At 44.3% G+C, this 17,391-nt stretch overlaps 2 protein-coding genes across 2 annotated transcripts in view; one reads left to right on the forward strand and one right to left on the reverse strand.

Annotated features, from left to right (window-relative positions):
• The first annotated feature begins 2,272 nt into the window (after positions 1-2,272).
• LOC117895600 (probable nuclear hormone receptor HR38) overlaps positions 2,273-17,391 on the forward strand; it is a 32,041-nt gene continuing 16,922 nt past the window's right edge. The window contains 1 exon segment of the mRNA XM_034803348.1: positions 2,273-2,714. The gene's annotated coding sequence lies outside the window, so the exon portion shown is untranslated.
• On the reverse strand, positions 14,169-15,458 carry LOC117895609 (ras-related protein Rac2). Its single transcript, XM_034803357.1, has one exon. It carries the CDS (start codon positions 14,998-15,000, stop codon positions 14,422-14,424), a length of 579 nt encoding a protein of 192 aa, XP_034659248.1. The 5' UTR covers positions 15,001-15,458; the 3' UTR covers positions 14,169-14,421.

The following is a 17,391-nucleotide window of genomic DNA, read 5'->3' on the forward strand; positions in this document are numbered from 1 at the left end:
CTGTATATGTACACTGTCTATACATCTGCATAGTCAGTCGCTGCTGCCTTCAGACTATTTGGCAATGAACCAAAAAATACGCACAGGTGCGAAAAGTCTGTGATCACTCGGGGCCTGGGACCCAGTCGAACTCTGGCCGAGCGTCATATCATCGTGTGCCCTTTGGTGGCGCTTGCCGTACCGTATTTCCTCCTCCCCCCTCGGCTACCACTCCACGTGCTCGAAAATAATTCTGTGTGCTGCTCTCTGCACCCCTCCACCCCAACTGATCGGCTGCAGCGCTGCTTCCTATAGCAATAATTTCTTATTGTTCTAAAGCACAATTCGGCTCGTACGCTTGTTTATTATTCTTTAGCTTTTTTTGGTTGTTTTTCGGCAGCATTATTTCCTTTTTTGTGCAGGGTAAGTTCGGGGTACTAAAGGGTAGAAAATGTTATGATGGAAATACCTAGAAATTATCAAATTAAATTATTCAAAGAATTTTATTTTATGTTTTTCTCTCTTTAATAATTTTAGCCATCAAATATTGTTATAATATCTGGCCTAATGAGTACATTTATCTCTAGACATTCAGACTTAATTATTTGTTGGCTTTGACTATGTATTTTCTGCTTAGTTTTTCTTTTTTGGTTTTCCCTGTTTTTGTTGAGTATATTTTTAGTGGGGCAAAACATAGCGGATGCTCATTGTTGTTGTAACTTGTAATTGGCCAGGGACGGTCATAGAAAAAATATTGTACATTTTTTCCGCCCGATTTTATACAGCAACACAAAAATCGTAAATAATTTGATTCAATCAACTGAATGCGTTTATAATCACTCCTAATGAAGGTGTATTTTTCGAATATTATGATTTAATGAAACGCAGAATGTTGTAATGGGTAATGGATTTGTTAATTAGTGTGTCTAAAAAGGGATGAATATTGACTGGTAATTATTAGTGTGAATGATTGAAAAGCAGAAATTTACATTCAAAACAAATTTTTAATTCCTAAAAGGACTTAGACTGTTCCTTTGAAGTGTTTTTATCATTTCCCAGGCAATAATTACTCTGGAATTTAATTTCTGCTAATCCTAATAGAAATTCTAAATTTAAACTTTAATTTCAAATTAATTCCCCTTCGTACTCTTGGCAAACTTCACTCAACTCCATCTGGATAATCTTCAAAGTTCAAATTCGAGCAGTGGATCATTAAAAGTGAATCTGTCTCGAGGTCAGCCTGGCAACAGAGTTTCTTCTCTTTTATCTTTTGCTCATCTTCAAATTACAAATATTAACTTGATTGAATTTGCTCCTGGCACGCACCGTTGGCCACGCCCCCAGTGTGTCAAACACGCTAATTTACTGTTACATTATTTAAGCACACACACACACACACAGGCGTACACGAACACACTTACAATCCACACACCCATGTAGAGGCGATAAAACTGAAAGGTTGTCACTTGGGTAGCGTTAGGCGGTCGCTCTTGTTGGTTGGGATAGGCAATGGATTGGCCATAAGCAAAGGCACGGGGCGCACTGGCAGAGAGGGGGAGGGTCAAAAGAAAAACAACAAAGAAATGGGTATGGCACGGCGCATGAGCAATACACGCTGGCAACATTTGGCCCAGCAACATGTTGCCAAGGCATGAAATGAATTCAATTTAGTGCAAAGAAATGGGTGATAAATACACACAAATTATAATATTTATTAGATAATTAAGTAGTAACGGTCAGACTGTTTTTGTTCTCGTTAGCTTTAAAATAAATGTTTCATCTAAAACACATCGCATGTTGCTACAATGCCAATGCGATCCACAAAAGTTTCCCGCCAATTGCAGGCCAAAGCCGAAGTGTATACAAACAAACGCGCACAGACACGCACAGACATGCACAGACATGTTCTCCAACAACCCCAAAAAGCCGCAAAGCAAACAGAACGAGAGAGCTGTGGCTGGGCTGGAGCAGGCGCGGAGCTGGAACGATGCTGATGGTATGCCCATTCGTCTGGCGCTTAGTCGCTTTTCGGTACTAGCGAAAGCGTAAAATCTGCCAAAGCTCAACCAAAAGCCGGCTGTTCTGGCACTACCCTCCCCCCCACCCCGCCCCCGCTCCAGCAAACCCACACAATGCATACAACCGTTATTTACATTTTGTTTTGCCGGCTTTTGGCAGCACGACGACCGACAGCAGCCGAGCGAACGAACCATCGAACCATCATCGGCCTGTGTTTGCCTTTGCCTTTGCGTTTGCTTTTGCCTTTGCTTTACACTGCACTCGCGTGTAGCCTTCGTTTCAGTTTTCGTTGGCCCACACGCTGTAACGGACGTATTTTCGCTCTGCTCGCGCAAAAAAAAACACAGAACTGAAAGAACTGTTTTTGAGGAACGATTTGTGTGACGTTTTTGAGTTTTGAGAATAATATTTGGAACTTTTGAGTGCTTTCGCCTCCCCCCCCGTGCTAGTAGTCTCTGCCAGTGCCCAGTGCCTAGTGCCCAGTGTGTGTGCCGCGAGTGTGTTATTTTGAGTTATCGCGATTGCGGCTAAGTGCAATTAGTGCCACAAAATTTAGTGCAATGAATTGGGAAATTGTGTGCTCTAGCCAGGCGCATCATTAGCAAATGAATTATATCAGCAACCAGCCGCACCATCAAATTCGATTCAAATTCACTTGTGTGTGTGAGAGTTTTTGAGAGTGAGAGTTACCAACTGTTTCCAGCTCCAAATCTAAGGTAAAACTCTAACGTCAGACCCTATAAATATGTATTCCCTCCCACCGAAATATTTGTCACAGCAAAAAACCAAAAAGCCAAAACCCCAGCGCATGGCGCATGTTAATTAAGAAAAGACATAGAACAAAAAAGAAAATAAAAGCAAAAAGCAAGAGCCAAATGGAAATGGTGCGGCAGGGGCCATTGGCAATCCATCCATCACTCAATTGCCTGTTCAGAAAAAACAGATTTCTGTGTATGTTCCCCCCATCAGCCCCACATGAAGTACTCTATTCCCCATACTGCCCCCCGACTTTATAGTTGTTTTTTATGCGGACAAAACAAATGTGCATTATTTTTAATTTGAAAATTGAGAGCAGAACAACAACGAGTGCACATGTGTTCTACGATTTTTATTTAATCTGTCTTTAGCTTTCTGCCATGGCGATATATATTTATGCAAGTGGAAGCGGACGCGGGACGCGCACTTCTCCAAGCAGATGGCCAAAGTTGATCCGATCCAGATACAATCACGATCCGTTCTGTTACTTCCTCCAATCAGTTCAGACTTCCTCTTGGTGTGGTTCAGCTTTGTTTTTCCCCTTCCGAATGAATTTGTCTATTTATCTAGATGCAATTTGTCCAGCCACGCCTTCCCAATTAACAACTGAAACAACGACAAAATGGGCGCAAAGTCATTTCCCGTGGGTTCATTCGAGTCCCTTGTTTTGATGTTATCAGCTGAGAGACGATATTTCCCTCGTTTTGTTTTGTTTGCTTTTTTGCATGTTGCATGTTTGGGCTAACAAAATAATTGACAAAACAAATCATTTACGTGGCGAAAGTTTTGCAGCCCTTGCCCGACCCCTGCACAGCCCCTTGCAGCAGTCAGCGGTTAAATTGCACACGGCGGCAAGACACGCAACATGTTTGATGACACAAAAACCAACAAAAGTATACAAAAAATCAAAATTGTGCAACATTCGGGGAGGAAGGCACCAGGAGGCAGGGCGCAATTCGCGCTGAAATATAAATAACAGCATAATAACGAGGCAGACAGCCAGGCCGTCCGAGTGGAGAGAGAAATGAGAGAAAAGGAGGCAGAAAAGAACGGAATAAGACAGAACGAAGCAGAGCAGGGGCAAGGGGTAGAGGTGAAACAATGGATATTTGTAGGGACAGATCCGATCGTTGGATGCTTGTTAATTGCAGAGAGAGAAAGATGCAATTTCCGCAACAAAATCGCAACAAAGAGCGGAATGCGCAGACGGCAAGTACTCTTTTTTGATCAGGCGGAAAAACTTTTAGTTTCGAATGGGCAACTCCCTAGAAAAGTGTCACTAATCTTTAGCTGCTTCAATAATTTAACCAATTGGCAATTTTTCTCATCATTTTTGGTGCATTTCTTATGATACAAAGATCTAAATTCTCGAATCAATGAATTACCAATCAAAGCACTTCATTCATGAATTACAATCCCAAAATACAAATACTTACAAATATCCCCAAATGAGGTGCAAAAACAAACCAAAAAGTCGTTGACGGTAAACAAAACAAATGCAAACGAACATTTAACCGCAAGTTAAATCATATTATGGGCCGCCAGACCACAAAATGTTGGCTCCTGTGGGGTAACGTGCGAGCGGGAGAGGGCAGGAGCTTTGTGTGTTTCGCTTGCGGCTCACAGTCGATTGCCTGATTTACGGCCTCGTCCCCCGCCCGCAGACGGAATGGAACGGAAAGGTTGGTTCATTGCGATAGTCAAACATGTTAACATGTTGTTAAACACACGGCGGCACAGGGAGCGGTCTCGGTCTCGGTCTGGGTCTATCCCTCCTCCACTCGTGAAATTTTTACGGCCTGTTTTTGGTTAGAAATCCCCACATTTATGGCTATTAGTTTTTTTTTCGGTTATGGCCGCGTCGCGTTGTTAGTGCCGATGAATGTAGTCGGCTCTTACACCCATTTGCCAGTGGAAATGGCAAACTGTAACTGCTGTCGCCTGCTGTCACATTTTGTTTATTAAAAACGTATTCCCTATTTATTGAACGTCACACAGAGTGGGGGCAATGGATAATAAAATCAATTGGCTAGTGCCCATATCGTATGGAATTTCTATTTACATCATTAGCAGGCATCATCATCAGCTGAAAATATCGCAGGATCGTTTACTTTATCGAACTTTGTTCATCAACAAACTATCCACAAACAGGAAACGGCTTATCCTTGGCTGGCCGCATATGTGCAGCGCGATTAGAGTTTTTCACAGGTGACGATTGCCCAGATAAATAGACAACAGAACGAGAGTACACGGCGATTATGTAGTGTTTATGGTTTATGGCTCTGATGTATATATCGTTGATGCGTGTGAGAAAACTTTATGGCCATTTAATTGCTTTCGGTAACTTTTGTGTTTCTGCCTCCAGCAGGTCACACAAACAGATGGGTGGGGCTTCCAAATCATGAAACTGATTCATCTTTGGCCTCTGACTAGAGATCTCAATGCTGTTTATTTATGTGCGTCTAATTTATGCCAGGAATTCCACTTAGAATGGGTTCTGTTCTGGTTTGCAGCTCTGTTCGACTTTCTTCCGGAATTGTAATAATATTATAAAAATTTCAACAACTTTGTCGTCGTCGCCCCGACCAAAAACTGCTACGGAAAACTATTTTGCATGCTGAAAAAGATCATATGGCTAGGACTATGCACGCAAGTGGCAGCTCACCTTCACCTCATTTCACCTTTGCCCACTCTCCTGCCCTGCTTCCTGCTCACACCTCATTGCACGTCCTCTTGTATGCAGTTTTCGTGTATCAAAGGCCTCCCTCCCCGTACGCCGTGAATTAACTTTTCATCTAAAACTATTCAAATCTTTGGCTGCATTCAAAATCAAATTCTGAGGTAAAATTCCAGGCATATTAAAGCCATCTGCCTCCACCTCTGCCTTGTGTATCTGCGTATTGCTGCATGTGCAACTGCAAATGGCAACTGCAAGCTACGCAGGTGCTGAGATGCCTGCTAATTTATGAGCTGTGGATTGTGTGGGTTAATGTAACAGCCAATTGCGGTTTGAGTTGAACAAGATGGCCTGCCACAGGCACCCCACAAGGTCGTACGCCAAAGAGGAGGGTGGCAGAGCATTCACACGCTCCATTTGGCAGCAATGAGGAACTAAAGCAGAGAAGGGACTGCAACTAAAAAGAGTTCAATTAGAGCTTAGGGAGCACGAACACCGGAAGAACGGGTCGATAATCCCACTGCTCTGGCTTCCCTCTGGCATCTGGCACCACCTGATTAGCATTCCTTTGTGGGACAGCAGCTGTCGCGTCGGTTGCGATTATTTATTTAAATCGAACTAAAACTATTTCGGAATGTAGTTTAAACTAACAGCTGAATTGGCAGAGCTTATTCTGTGTCTCTATTTAATGCCCATGCAATGGCAAACGTTTGCAGACTTTGCTGGAAAGTTCAAGGAAGTTCATTCGATTTTTACCCACTAAAAGTAATGCTTTCAGCTTCTATCCCATTAATGCATGAGTTTTATTGTCTTTCCTTTCTGTGTACCAATGAATATTCATCTAGCCTCGGGGCAAGGGTCAAACTCTTGAGTGTTTTCTGCGCACAAGCCACAGAAAATCGCGTCAAATATTACGCATACGCCATGGCTGGGGGTGGTGGCTCATAAATATGTGTGCGGTAGTCTCTTTCCGTTCTGATTGATGCCTTCCTGCCAGGAAGTCGCTTTGGCCTGGCCAATGGCGTGAAATTCACTTTCATTCGATTTTTATTTTTATTTGGCTTTTGTTGCCATGCGGAGGAGGAGGTTTTCATTGATTCCAGCTTGAAGCAGCCAAAGCTCCACGATAAATGCCAAATAATTAGCAATGAGGCAATGCTCGTAATGTTTGGGCCATAAATCGAGCGTCTGACATTTCATGTCAAGGCTCGTCGGCTAAATCGATTGATAAATTAATCAGAATTAGTCCTTGAAAGTGCATAATAAATATTTATAGGATCCCCACAGAACGAATCGACGAACAATCGACAGGCAGTCGTGGAGTGCCTTGGCATGTCTCTGGTGGAAATTTTTTACAATTTCCGCTGCAATTTAAACGTCCATCAAAAGGGAATGAACAACGGGGGAACTCACTGCAGCTAACAGAGTCCTTAAAGCTTAGATCTAAATATGGACTCGTATATATCTGTAGCACAAATCTGTTCCATCTGTAGCCAGCAGACAATGAAGCCACTTAAGCTGGGTGCTGGCTGCCTCTGGTAACTCTGGCCCTGGCATTGCCGAGTGCCTGACAAATGAAGACTGACATTCAGCAAACAGTTGGAGAGAAAGAAAAGCGGGGAAAAAAACAGAAAAACCAAATTATTCCGCTCACAACACAATTGTTGCGACTGCTCTTGGGCTTTAGACGAGTCGCAAGCAACTTGTTGTCATAAGGCAGCCAGGCAGCAGATTTTCCCTCAACTCCCCTTCATTTTGTGATGTTATGAACGTGAAAGATTTAAAATAAAACCACTTAGCGGCGCGCGAGGCTCCATTTGCGACAATTGTTTAAGCCCTCGCGAGCGCTGATAAAGTGTCCTTCGAGAGTTGTTTGAGGGCGGGGAAAAGTAACTCCCAGAAATCGTGTCAAATGCAAGAGCTTTTTCGGGTTGGTGTTACACATATTTGAATAATTTAGTGGGTGGCTGTGACATGTTTTGACTGAAATAAGTCAGCAAATGTTGGATTTGGCAGTGTAGAAAATACTCAGAGATTTCCCTGATTTCTGCTAACTATAATCCATGCGGATGGGCACCCATTTATCTTACCAATTAAATGGTTATACTTTCAAAGGAATTTTCCCATTTATCTCTCCCTGCCCCGTCGACATTTTCGCTTCACTTTGAACAATTAATGTCAATCTGCGCCGTGAGGGAATGAATTCCGACTGCTCTAGATCCAGTGTTTATAGCAAAAGAATTATAATCAAAAAGTAAATTCATTTGATTGGATTTTATTTCGCCTTGCGGGTGCCACCTTAAGAATTATATTTATTTACGTAGCATTTATTTTATGCAAATCTAAATAGAAACCTTTGACTGGCGGCATGCATCTCTGCTTTTTGTGTATTTTTGTTAAATATTTATAAAGCGCAAAACGTGCGTAAATAAGCCAAAGAATAAGGAAAAATCTTTGAACTGTGTTACAGAAAGCGGGGAGCTGGGGGGAAAGTGCTCAAAAATAGAGAAAAAACTAAGGAAAAAACTGAGATAAAAATTGGGAGAAAATATAGACAAAAACACCTTGGGTGGATGCTACCTGAGGCGCTTCCAAGTGCTGCCCCTGAGTCAGCCCTGCCCCCTGCCATCGAGTGTCTTTCTCCCATGGATTTGGGACCGCATTTTCAATGCATTTTTCATTATTAACTGAAAGAACCTGACAGTTGGTGGATGTAATTGTATTTAATTGAAAATGAAAAGCCGCCCCATTCCTTTCCCAACCCAAAACAGAATGCACACCTGCACACAGGTGACGCGGGGAATGGATAGATGGATGGCTGGGTGCTTGGGTGTAGGCGTTGTCGACGTTTTGAATGTCAGACTGTGGCAAGTTTTTAGCTTGTGGCAACGCGCGTTGTTCGCCATCGTCGAGAGCGGAAATTTCAGCATGTTCGGGATGTCAACATTCCCCAGGCCCATGGTGGGTTTTCCCCTCCGCTCTGTCTGGCTGTCAGGCCTCTTTTGTGGGCATTCAAATGCGGCATGCAACAAGTTGGCAGCACAGCACACAAAATGGCGGAAACGTGCTGCTGTCAAGTCAGACTGCAAATCGTTGTGGCGCCTTGTGGGCCATGAATTATGGAATGCATATTTAAGCGCAACTTTAAAGTTTTTTATTGAGCCAGCGTCGGACCGGCAGAGAGGCAGCATCCGCATCCTAATTGTGGCAAACTTTTGCACACGCTTCATATCCTGTCTGCTCCGCAGTTCCACACAGTCCATATGCCGTGTCCGTGTCCGTGTCCGTGTCCGTGTCGGTAACTGTGTGTCTGTCCGTGTCCCTGTCCGTGTCCCTGTTCATTGACTTTGGCAACGACAACGTTGGGCACAAGGATGCAGGAGGCGACACACATTGTGACTTTGTTTTTAATACACTCGACTCCACGACTCCACGACTCCTCGACTCCTCCACTTGCAGCCTGCATCGATCGCCCCGTACAAACACGACTGCATACGTCGCCGGTCTGTGGCGTGCCTCGGTTCATTACTCCTCCGGCCGTGTCCTGTATGAAACCACCAGTCGCCAGCCGCCATGACTCTTCCTTTTTTTATTGTTTGGCTGTTGTCGAAGCTCACGTCAGGCCCTGCTGACAAAGATTATCAATAACAAGTCCAAAGAAGATATCTGTGTGCGCTGTGGCAGTGTGTGCCTTGTCCCTGCAGCGGATATTGGCTATGCCACAAAACTTGTTGGCTGGCCATTGGATGATGCTGTTCGCTTGTGTCCTGTCTTGTCCATGATGGTATCGAACATTTATAACAATTGTCGGACTATCACTTGGGCTAATATTTGATGGCAACTTACATGGAGCCTTTCATTTATTTTTAAAGATTTTTTATCTTTGAATTTTTGCCGCTGGAATTGGAACCAAATTGTGTGTGTGTCTGCTGGTGTCTTCCCTGCAAGATGTTACCCAAATTCCAGCATCCGTTCCATGTTTCATTTGTTGTGCCATCGTCAGCCAAAAGCAACAGCCATTTGGCAATTTTTGGATGCCCAACCCTCCTGTCCCCCTCGTACCAAAGCTCACATAATAATTTGCAATGTGTTCTGGCAGGAAGTTGCCGCTGGAAGTATGCTGAAATATGCCAGGTGGGGCAGGAGAGGAGTGGAGAGAGCAGAGCAGAGTCCATGGTCGAGCTTGTCATATCCTGTTGGCATCGCTGACAGACGCTGCTGCCACGATGGTGGCCCAGAGGTTCAGGTGGCCCCACCACTCTCTTTTTAGCTGCCAGGCGGAAGTGTGAAATATTTGTAGCCTCACCCCGCCCAATTTCCCTGCCCTCCTCTTTCAGAATTTACCTTCTGCCTTATGTGCAATGGAATTTCTGCGCTGGAGCGTATTTTATTGGCATTTTGTTGGAAATTTGTGGCCAGCTCTATGAATTCTTTCGCCTCGCTTTGGGTTCAGCAATTTTCGTATTAAATTTTTCCTTAGCTGCTTTCTGCCTTTCCATTTCTATGTACTTACTCGCACAGCTTGCCTGGAAAATCTCTCAATTAAAACATGTGAATTCGCATTGTGCGTTGTGCGTATAATTGATTTAGCCAAATTGTTAACCGACTGAACGGCGGCCAAATTGTGTAGGCAATTCGTTCCGGTCCTGCCGCCCCTGGGGAACCTTTTAATTTCACGCATGCAGTGCATACCTTTTGGCATTTGGCATTTGGCATTTGGCATTTGGCATTTGCATTTACATTTGGCAGTTGGCAACTGATTATGGGCCACTTGTCAGTGGATTTGCAGTGGGCAGTTTTGCCATTTTCCGATTAGATGGTGGCTATAATCAGGGGACTAACTCGTGGATGGAGCCACGAATTTTAAGTTGAATTTAAATCTCTTTATCATTTATCTGGCAACCACTTATTGCTCTCGAAACTCTTTTATTTCTGTGCATTTTTCGCTTTATTTATCTCTGAATTTGATTATCTGGAATTGTTTAGATTCGAAATTCAAACGAAAAGCAGAGAAGTTCGCTGCGTAATTCCATTGCAGTGCATTGAAGATTGTTCATGAATCAGAGATAGGTCTGAAAAATTATAGAATATAACAATGGTTCTGTGGAGGATTGATTTATGTTTATAAAGAGCACACCTTTGATGTCTGTAATTGTTAAAAATTAAAGGGAACTTCAGCAGCTAACACCCAACATTGTTGTTGGCCAAAAGTATTTTTATTTTATTATACAAAAATTGACATTAATTCAAATCAATGTTCCGCACACATACAATGTACGAGTTAAAAAGGGGCTGCAACATGGTGCATGTAACAAGGTATTCTCTGTAAATTCCACGCCTGTCATCGCCACCTTCGTCAACGCCTTCACATAATCCGCCGCCGCCCCACAAGCAGCGCAGTCGAGTGCCAAAGGTGCATGTTTCAGTTCCCAGACGCTCTGGGAATGTTTATGCTAATTAAATTGACTTTAGTGCATAGAGTGCAGTCTCTGTACGCGTACGATTATATCTCTCTTCTGGCAGAGATGTTTGCTCACAATGTGGGTCAATTATGCGATTCGTCGCGTCACACACAAAAATGGTGGGCGGCAGGCAGCAGGCAGCAGGACAGCGGTGGAACCAGCAGCACATCCATCAGAGGCAGTGCCTGGCATTGAATTGCTTTGAGACGCTTTTGTGCGTAAGAGAGTGGAGGGTGTGGGGAACTCTCCACTTCTGAGGAGGCGGAACAGCAGGTTGCCTTACGTAATTATTTGTCAATTTCACACTGGGAAGAGCGATGCAACTAGAGATGGCCACGGGGATGTGCTTCGTGAGAGTCCGTGCAGGGCATGAAAGCACGAAAATGTAGTCACTGAGAAGCTGAGAGCAGCCTATTCTGAAAGCAGTACACACCGGATTCTTGAAGGTTTGGCTGAACGTTTATGGCTTGAATGTGGCTGCGTAATTTGGGTATTCGCTTAATTCACTGAAATTCAGTCAAATTTAATTACAAATTCCTATAAATCAGGGCTCGGCACCCATACAGTGCAGTACGCTTGTGTGTGTAGCTAAAACACGAAGATGCCTACGCCGAAACCGGTTTCTTGCTTTACACTGGGCGAAACAAGCTGCAATTATTTCGTGTTGAAACTTTCAAGAGAAACACAAATTTTAAGCAAAACAATAAAAATTTTAAAGAATATATGACAAAAATGAATACAATTATTAAGCACAACTGCACGTAACATAATCGCGTATTATGCATTGCGCATTGTCATCTATCATTTGGAAAAATAAAAAGATTTGTTGTTCCTTCTCATTGAGCATGTTTTCTTACAGTGTGGCATTCAATAGTTGCGTAGCGTGATCTTGCTTTGTCGACGGCTGATCAGCAACTGATGCCATTTTCGTTCTGTATCTGGTGTGAAAACGAGACAAAAAGTGCCGAAGTCGCATTGCCGAAGCCATACGAAGCTCTGCTGCTTTTTTATACTGTCGGTGTACCGGCAGCGCAGCAGCAGCGCCTTGTCCCGCACCCATGGGATAGGGCCGTGCCGAGCCCTGCTATAAATACATGTGTTATCTACAAAAAAAGTGTTTCCCCGCGTGTATTTGTTGACAATCTTTGGTGATAGATAAAGATAATTATACTGAATTTGATTAGCTGTTGAAATTAAAATCAAAAGAATCGAATTCGGACTTGGCTGCCTGAATATGTGATGCACGATGCCACCTCTAGATCCCTCGCAACCGCTAACGAGCCATAGCCCACTGACATTCTCGGCACACACACTCTGCCCTGCCAGCCCCCAACCCACATCAGCGCCACATTCGTGCCACCCACTAGTCCACCTCTACACAACGCCCACCGCCCACCTCCACACCTCAGCACCTCCACCCCTCCGCTTGTGCTTCTGCCATGGGGCAATCAATCAGCAGCTGGCGGTTGTCGACGTTGTCGCTTTCGCTCATTATGACAATCGAAATATAGATAGAAATTGGCAACAGCAAAATATGCCGTGACTGATGGGGAGCGAATATTGTTTATGATTATGCCCTGGCAAATTGCTTAGTGAACGGTGACAAAAGGGGATTCTGGACATCCGGTCGTACGGCAATCGGAAATAATTATCAGAATTTGTGACGATAAGATTAGAGTTCTGATGTGGATGGCATTTGTGGCAGCCACCTGAAAGTATGCTGTTTTTTTCAGAGAAAAATGTTCTCCAGAGTATAATTTGCCGGCAAAAATCTGATAAACATTTTTATACCCGGTACTCGAAGAGTAAATAGGGTATATTGTATTTGTGCGGATAACGGTTGTATGTAACGCACAGAAGGAAACGTTTCCGACCCCATAAAGTATATATATTCTTGATCAGCATCAATAGCCGAGTCGATTGAGCCATGTCTGTCTGTCCGTCTGTCCGTCTGTCCGTCCGTCCGTCTTGTTTGTCGGCTAGTTCTCAGAGACTATAAGAGCTAGAGCCACCAAATTTTGGCACCAGACTGCTGTATGCTCACACTGAAACCAGTGTATTTCAAAAAATGAGCCCCCCCCCCTTCCGCCCCCGCAAAGGGCGAAAACCTCCCAAATCTACAATTTTGAAGATAACAGAAAACTAAAAACGCCATTCCGTAGGGAATGACCATATCTATCAGATCACCAAATTGGGATCCGATTGGATCATTATTATAGCCACAATGAAAAAAATTAGTTTGCAGTGGCCAAACCCACCCCGTCCCGCAGCATTCACACTCTGCTTCGCGCTGTTTATGGCCTGGCCCCCTGACACGTCACTGCCTCTGCCTCTGCCGCTGCCTCTGCCGCTGCCTCTGCCGCTGACTCTGCCGCGACTCTGCAGTCATGTTTTGGGGAGGGTGGCGAGCTAAAGGAGCGTGTTGGTGTGAGAGTGTTGTTGATGTAGATGACCTGCAAATAACCGCTAAAGTGCAGATGTAGTACTGAGTGCCCCGTATAAAAGTTGTGCACTGCTGCCCAAATCCACTTGCATTCCAAATAATTCACTCGAAATGCGTTTTATTCAATTTGCTTTTTACAATGGTATTGTTGTTTATTAACATTACACTTTAGTAGTAAATTATGGTTAATATATTGTATTGTATATAAATTAGGGTTCTGGTTGGTAAAAACAATTTGGCAAACTCGTTAAAAATCAGGTTATAAATATATCAGTGGATCAATTAACATCAAAAGTAGTGCTAAATGGGGGCTTTAGTTGTGGCATTAATCATACATAATTCAGACATTATTCACGCGTTATATAAACGAAATGCAAAAAAATACAAAACTAAAACTGAAAGTTCCCCACAAATATCCCACCCCAGATTGGTCGATGATAGGCGTTGGGCGGGGCTCCCCAACGGGCTCTTATCTCCTGCAATGTCAGTGTTGTGCGGTGTGTGCGTGTGTGTGTTGGCGTGTATCTAGATTTATTTACAATTAATTTTATTTGATTTGTCATACATTTTCTGCTGCCTGAGACACCCATTGTCTCACACACACAAACCACACACAGTCATGAGTGGGTGCTCGGTCCTCTGGCCCCCCGCTTTGCCCTGCTGGATGCACTCTCAATGATTATTTCTGCTGCTGCTGCTGCTGCTGCACACACCACACATAAAGCTGACAATAAAAACCAAAAATTACGCTGGTATTTCTTTATAAGGTGAGGCATTCCATTTCCCCCGATCGAGTTGATGATTTTCTTTGCCACTCTCTCTTTTATTTTCCTTTTTTTTAAGGTGCTTGAACGCCTCACCTTGTTTTAACACAGCTTGTCTCACTCACACACACATTCACGCTCTCTTCCGCTCTCATTAAATCACTCTGACACGCTCTCTCACACGTACATTAGCTGTAACTGTAAACCCATGCATTATTTTATGTTTCTTTTTTTGTTTTCTTTTTGCAAAAAAGAGTTTTCTGCACTTTGTTCTCTCTCTCTCTCGCTCGCTCGCTCGCTCTCTTTGTTGTCGTCGCCGCCCTACAGCAGCCTGCACCTGGGACGCGGGGGCTTGCGCACCACCGGACAAAGCACAGAGCGAATGGCCTCATCGAAGACCGTCTTCAGGCCCTTCTGGGTCAGGGCAGAGCACTCCAGATACTTGACAGATCCGATCTCCTTGGCCATGGCCAGTCCCTGCGGATATGTGATGGGCGTCAGCTTCTTGTCCTTGAGCTTCTCAATGGTAGCCTTGTCATCGCGCAGATCCAGCTTGGTGCCCACCAGAATGATGGGCACACTGGGGCAGTGGTGACGCACCTCCGGGAACCACTTGGCGCGCACGTTCTCGAAGGAGGCGGGATTGACCAGCGAGAAGCAGATGAGGAAGACATCCGTCTGTGGGTAGGAGAGCGGACGCAGCCGATCGTAATCCTCCTGCCCGGCCGTATCCCACAGTCCCAGATTGATCGGCTTGGCATCCACCATCACGTTGGCCGAGTAATTGTCAAACACCGTGGGGATGTATTCTCCGGGGAAGGCATTGGTCGTGTAGCTGATCAGGAGGCAGGTCTTACCCACGGCTCCGTCGCCAACAACAACGCACTTGATGGCCTGCATGACGTAGTCGCTGCCGTGGAGTGGAATCTATGTCTATAGATTGCTGGTGGGTGGTGGTTCGGTGGTTGGTCGGTTCGCTGGTTCGTTGGCTCTGCGGGGGTGTGCGGGGATCTGCCGTTCAACAAGTTTTTCGCTCTCGCGTTGGCGTTTTAAAGTTTTTTTTGGCGATTATACAATAATTTTTGCTCACGCACCAGCACACACACAGTCACGAACACGCACACAAACACTCACAGTTTCGTGGATTGCAATTGTGGATCAACAGTTATTCCAGCAAAGAATGCATATGTGACGGCACTGTTCTTCTTTTTCACAAGCAAATATTTGTTAATGAATTAATTGAGTGCCCGCACAGAGGGAGGAGAGGAGAAGTGCCTCCAGAAGTGCATGCGATCGATGGCCAGCAGCAACACAGACAAAACACACCCAAACGCCTTCAGTGAGCGGAGAAGCAATGAAAATTGCTGACAGAATCCAAAGCTTTGACGCTCTCCAAATATTTTGTGTGGGCCACGGAGCAGTCATAATAGGTTGGGCCACGCTCTTCGGGTGCCTAAATCTCTTTCTACGGCAAGCGAAGCGAGCGGACCTGCTGAGTTACCCCATACCTGCGTTGGGTATGCCATGCACCACTTGAACATAGGCCATCTCGCTTGCTCGAATGCGCCCAGCTACCTGCCGCTGAGTACGTTGCGCACGCTCCCCACAGCAAGAGAGAGAGCCAAAGCGACAGTCGCCTCTCGAAAATTAGTCACACTGCCGTTGGCGAGTGAGTCATCCGCACACATGTGGTGACGTTAGTCAGAGCGGCGCAGAGAGCGGATGATCGCGCGCTCTCCCGCTCTCTCTCTCTTTTTACTTGACCCTGCTTTGGTCTTTTTTGTAGAGTTTTCTATATTTGTCGGCGGCTTTTCCATGAATTTCCCTGCCCGTTATGCTATCGCAGCCGATGATGATGATGATGATGTTGCTGCTGCTGCGGCTAGTGCTGATGTTGTCGCTGTCGTTTCTTGCGTGCGACAATTTTCACAAAATTAGTTACAATACAATACACAGACACCCAGTGGATGGTGTCTGCTGCTTCTGCTGCGCTGTCTGTGCTCTGCTTCTGCTCTGCTCCATCTGCCATTGACTGTTTTAATGGACCGCAAAAATGCGTGTGTTGGCGGAAAAAAGAGAATTTTGAATGACCGAAGTTGCAAATACTCTTGCGGATGAGACCTTAATTGGGAGCAGTGACGTCTAGACAGAGCCTGGGAAGGGCTGAGCCACTGACCGCATATGTGATTTATTCTAAAACAAAAGGAGATCCAATATGTACCTTCCCCGCGTTGCAGTTAGCCTTCACAAATTCGTGGCTACCCTCCAGTTGAAGGGCTTAAAAATGCACAAAATATCGACAGCAAACCAAACCGAATCCGAAACCAAAACCGAAACCGAATCCGCATTCAGCAAAAAGCGATAGCCTAAAAATCCAACCAAATACCGATGTTTGTGTGCCGCCCAGTCTCCAGCCCTACACTCCCACAATTTTCCACCACATTTCAATGAATTTGCATGCATTTTTGCCGTGAAGTGCTTTAAAGTGCTGCCTGGGAAATGTTTTTCCCGTTTAAGTTAATTTCTCGCTGCGCTGCTGCCACTGTAATTGGATAATTAAATAGGCGAAATGCTGCCAAATGCTTTGGCAGCACTCTCCCTCCCATGTGACTGATAGAAAATAAATATGAATCTGACCATAAATGACCATGAATTTGATCGAATTTGAGTGTGAGTTGGGCATTTCAATAATCAAAATTGTTTCAAAATGTTTTTAATGGAATTTGTTGTTGAAAATTAAATCACCAATGGAATCCGTTCAAGTGGAATAACTGTTTCTGTTTCGCTGGAATGGATTCGATTCGATTTTGTTATTCCATCGAGATAAACGTAGGATTAATGTAGGACTCGCTGGTTAAGTGGAGTCAGGTGTTAAAAAAATAGCTATGGATAATGGAAATAAATTTGATACTTAATTGGGGAATGCAACTAAAAAAATTAACCTTTTTGTGTGTTTAAATGAAACCTAAGAAGAGTGAATGCTTTGGGCCTGCTTTATTTTTGAATTAACGGAATGGAATTGTTGTCCTTGCTGCTTACACAAATTATCGCCTGGCTGTTAAACTACGATAAACGGATAACAAACGCATTTCATTCACCAAATTAAGAACAAATGACATGGATTTAATAACAAACAATGAGCCTTTCGCGGTAATCAGACGTTAATCCGCGAATCCCTTTTGCAAAAAGTGGAAAACTGTGCAAATAATTAAAGCGAAAAGCGAGAGATTCATATGGTAAAGGAATGATACGAATATGTACATAAATACATACATTTTTTACATATATCCA

Source organism: Drosophila subobscura, chromosome J (assembly GCF_008121235.1).
Source record: "Drosophila subobscura isolate 14011-0131.10 chromosome J, UCBerk_Dsub_1.0, whole genome shotgun sequence".
Lineage (NCBI taxonomy): Eukaryota > Metazoa > Arthropoda > Insecta > Diptera > Drosophilidae > Drosophila > Drosophila subobscura.

Excerpts from the sequence above, each read along its gene's own strand:
- LOC117895609 (XM_034803357.1), bottom strand. The coding sequence starts at position 15,000 with ATGCAGGCCATCAAGTGCGTTGTTGTTGGCGACGGAGCCGTGGGTAAG.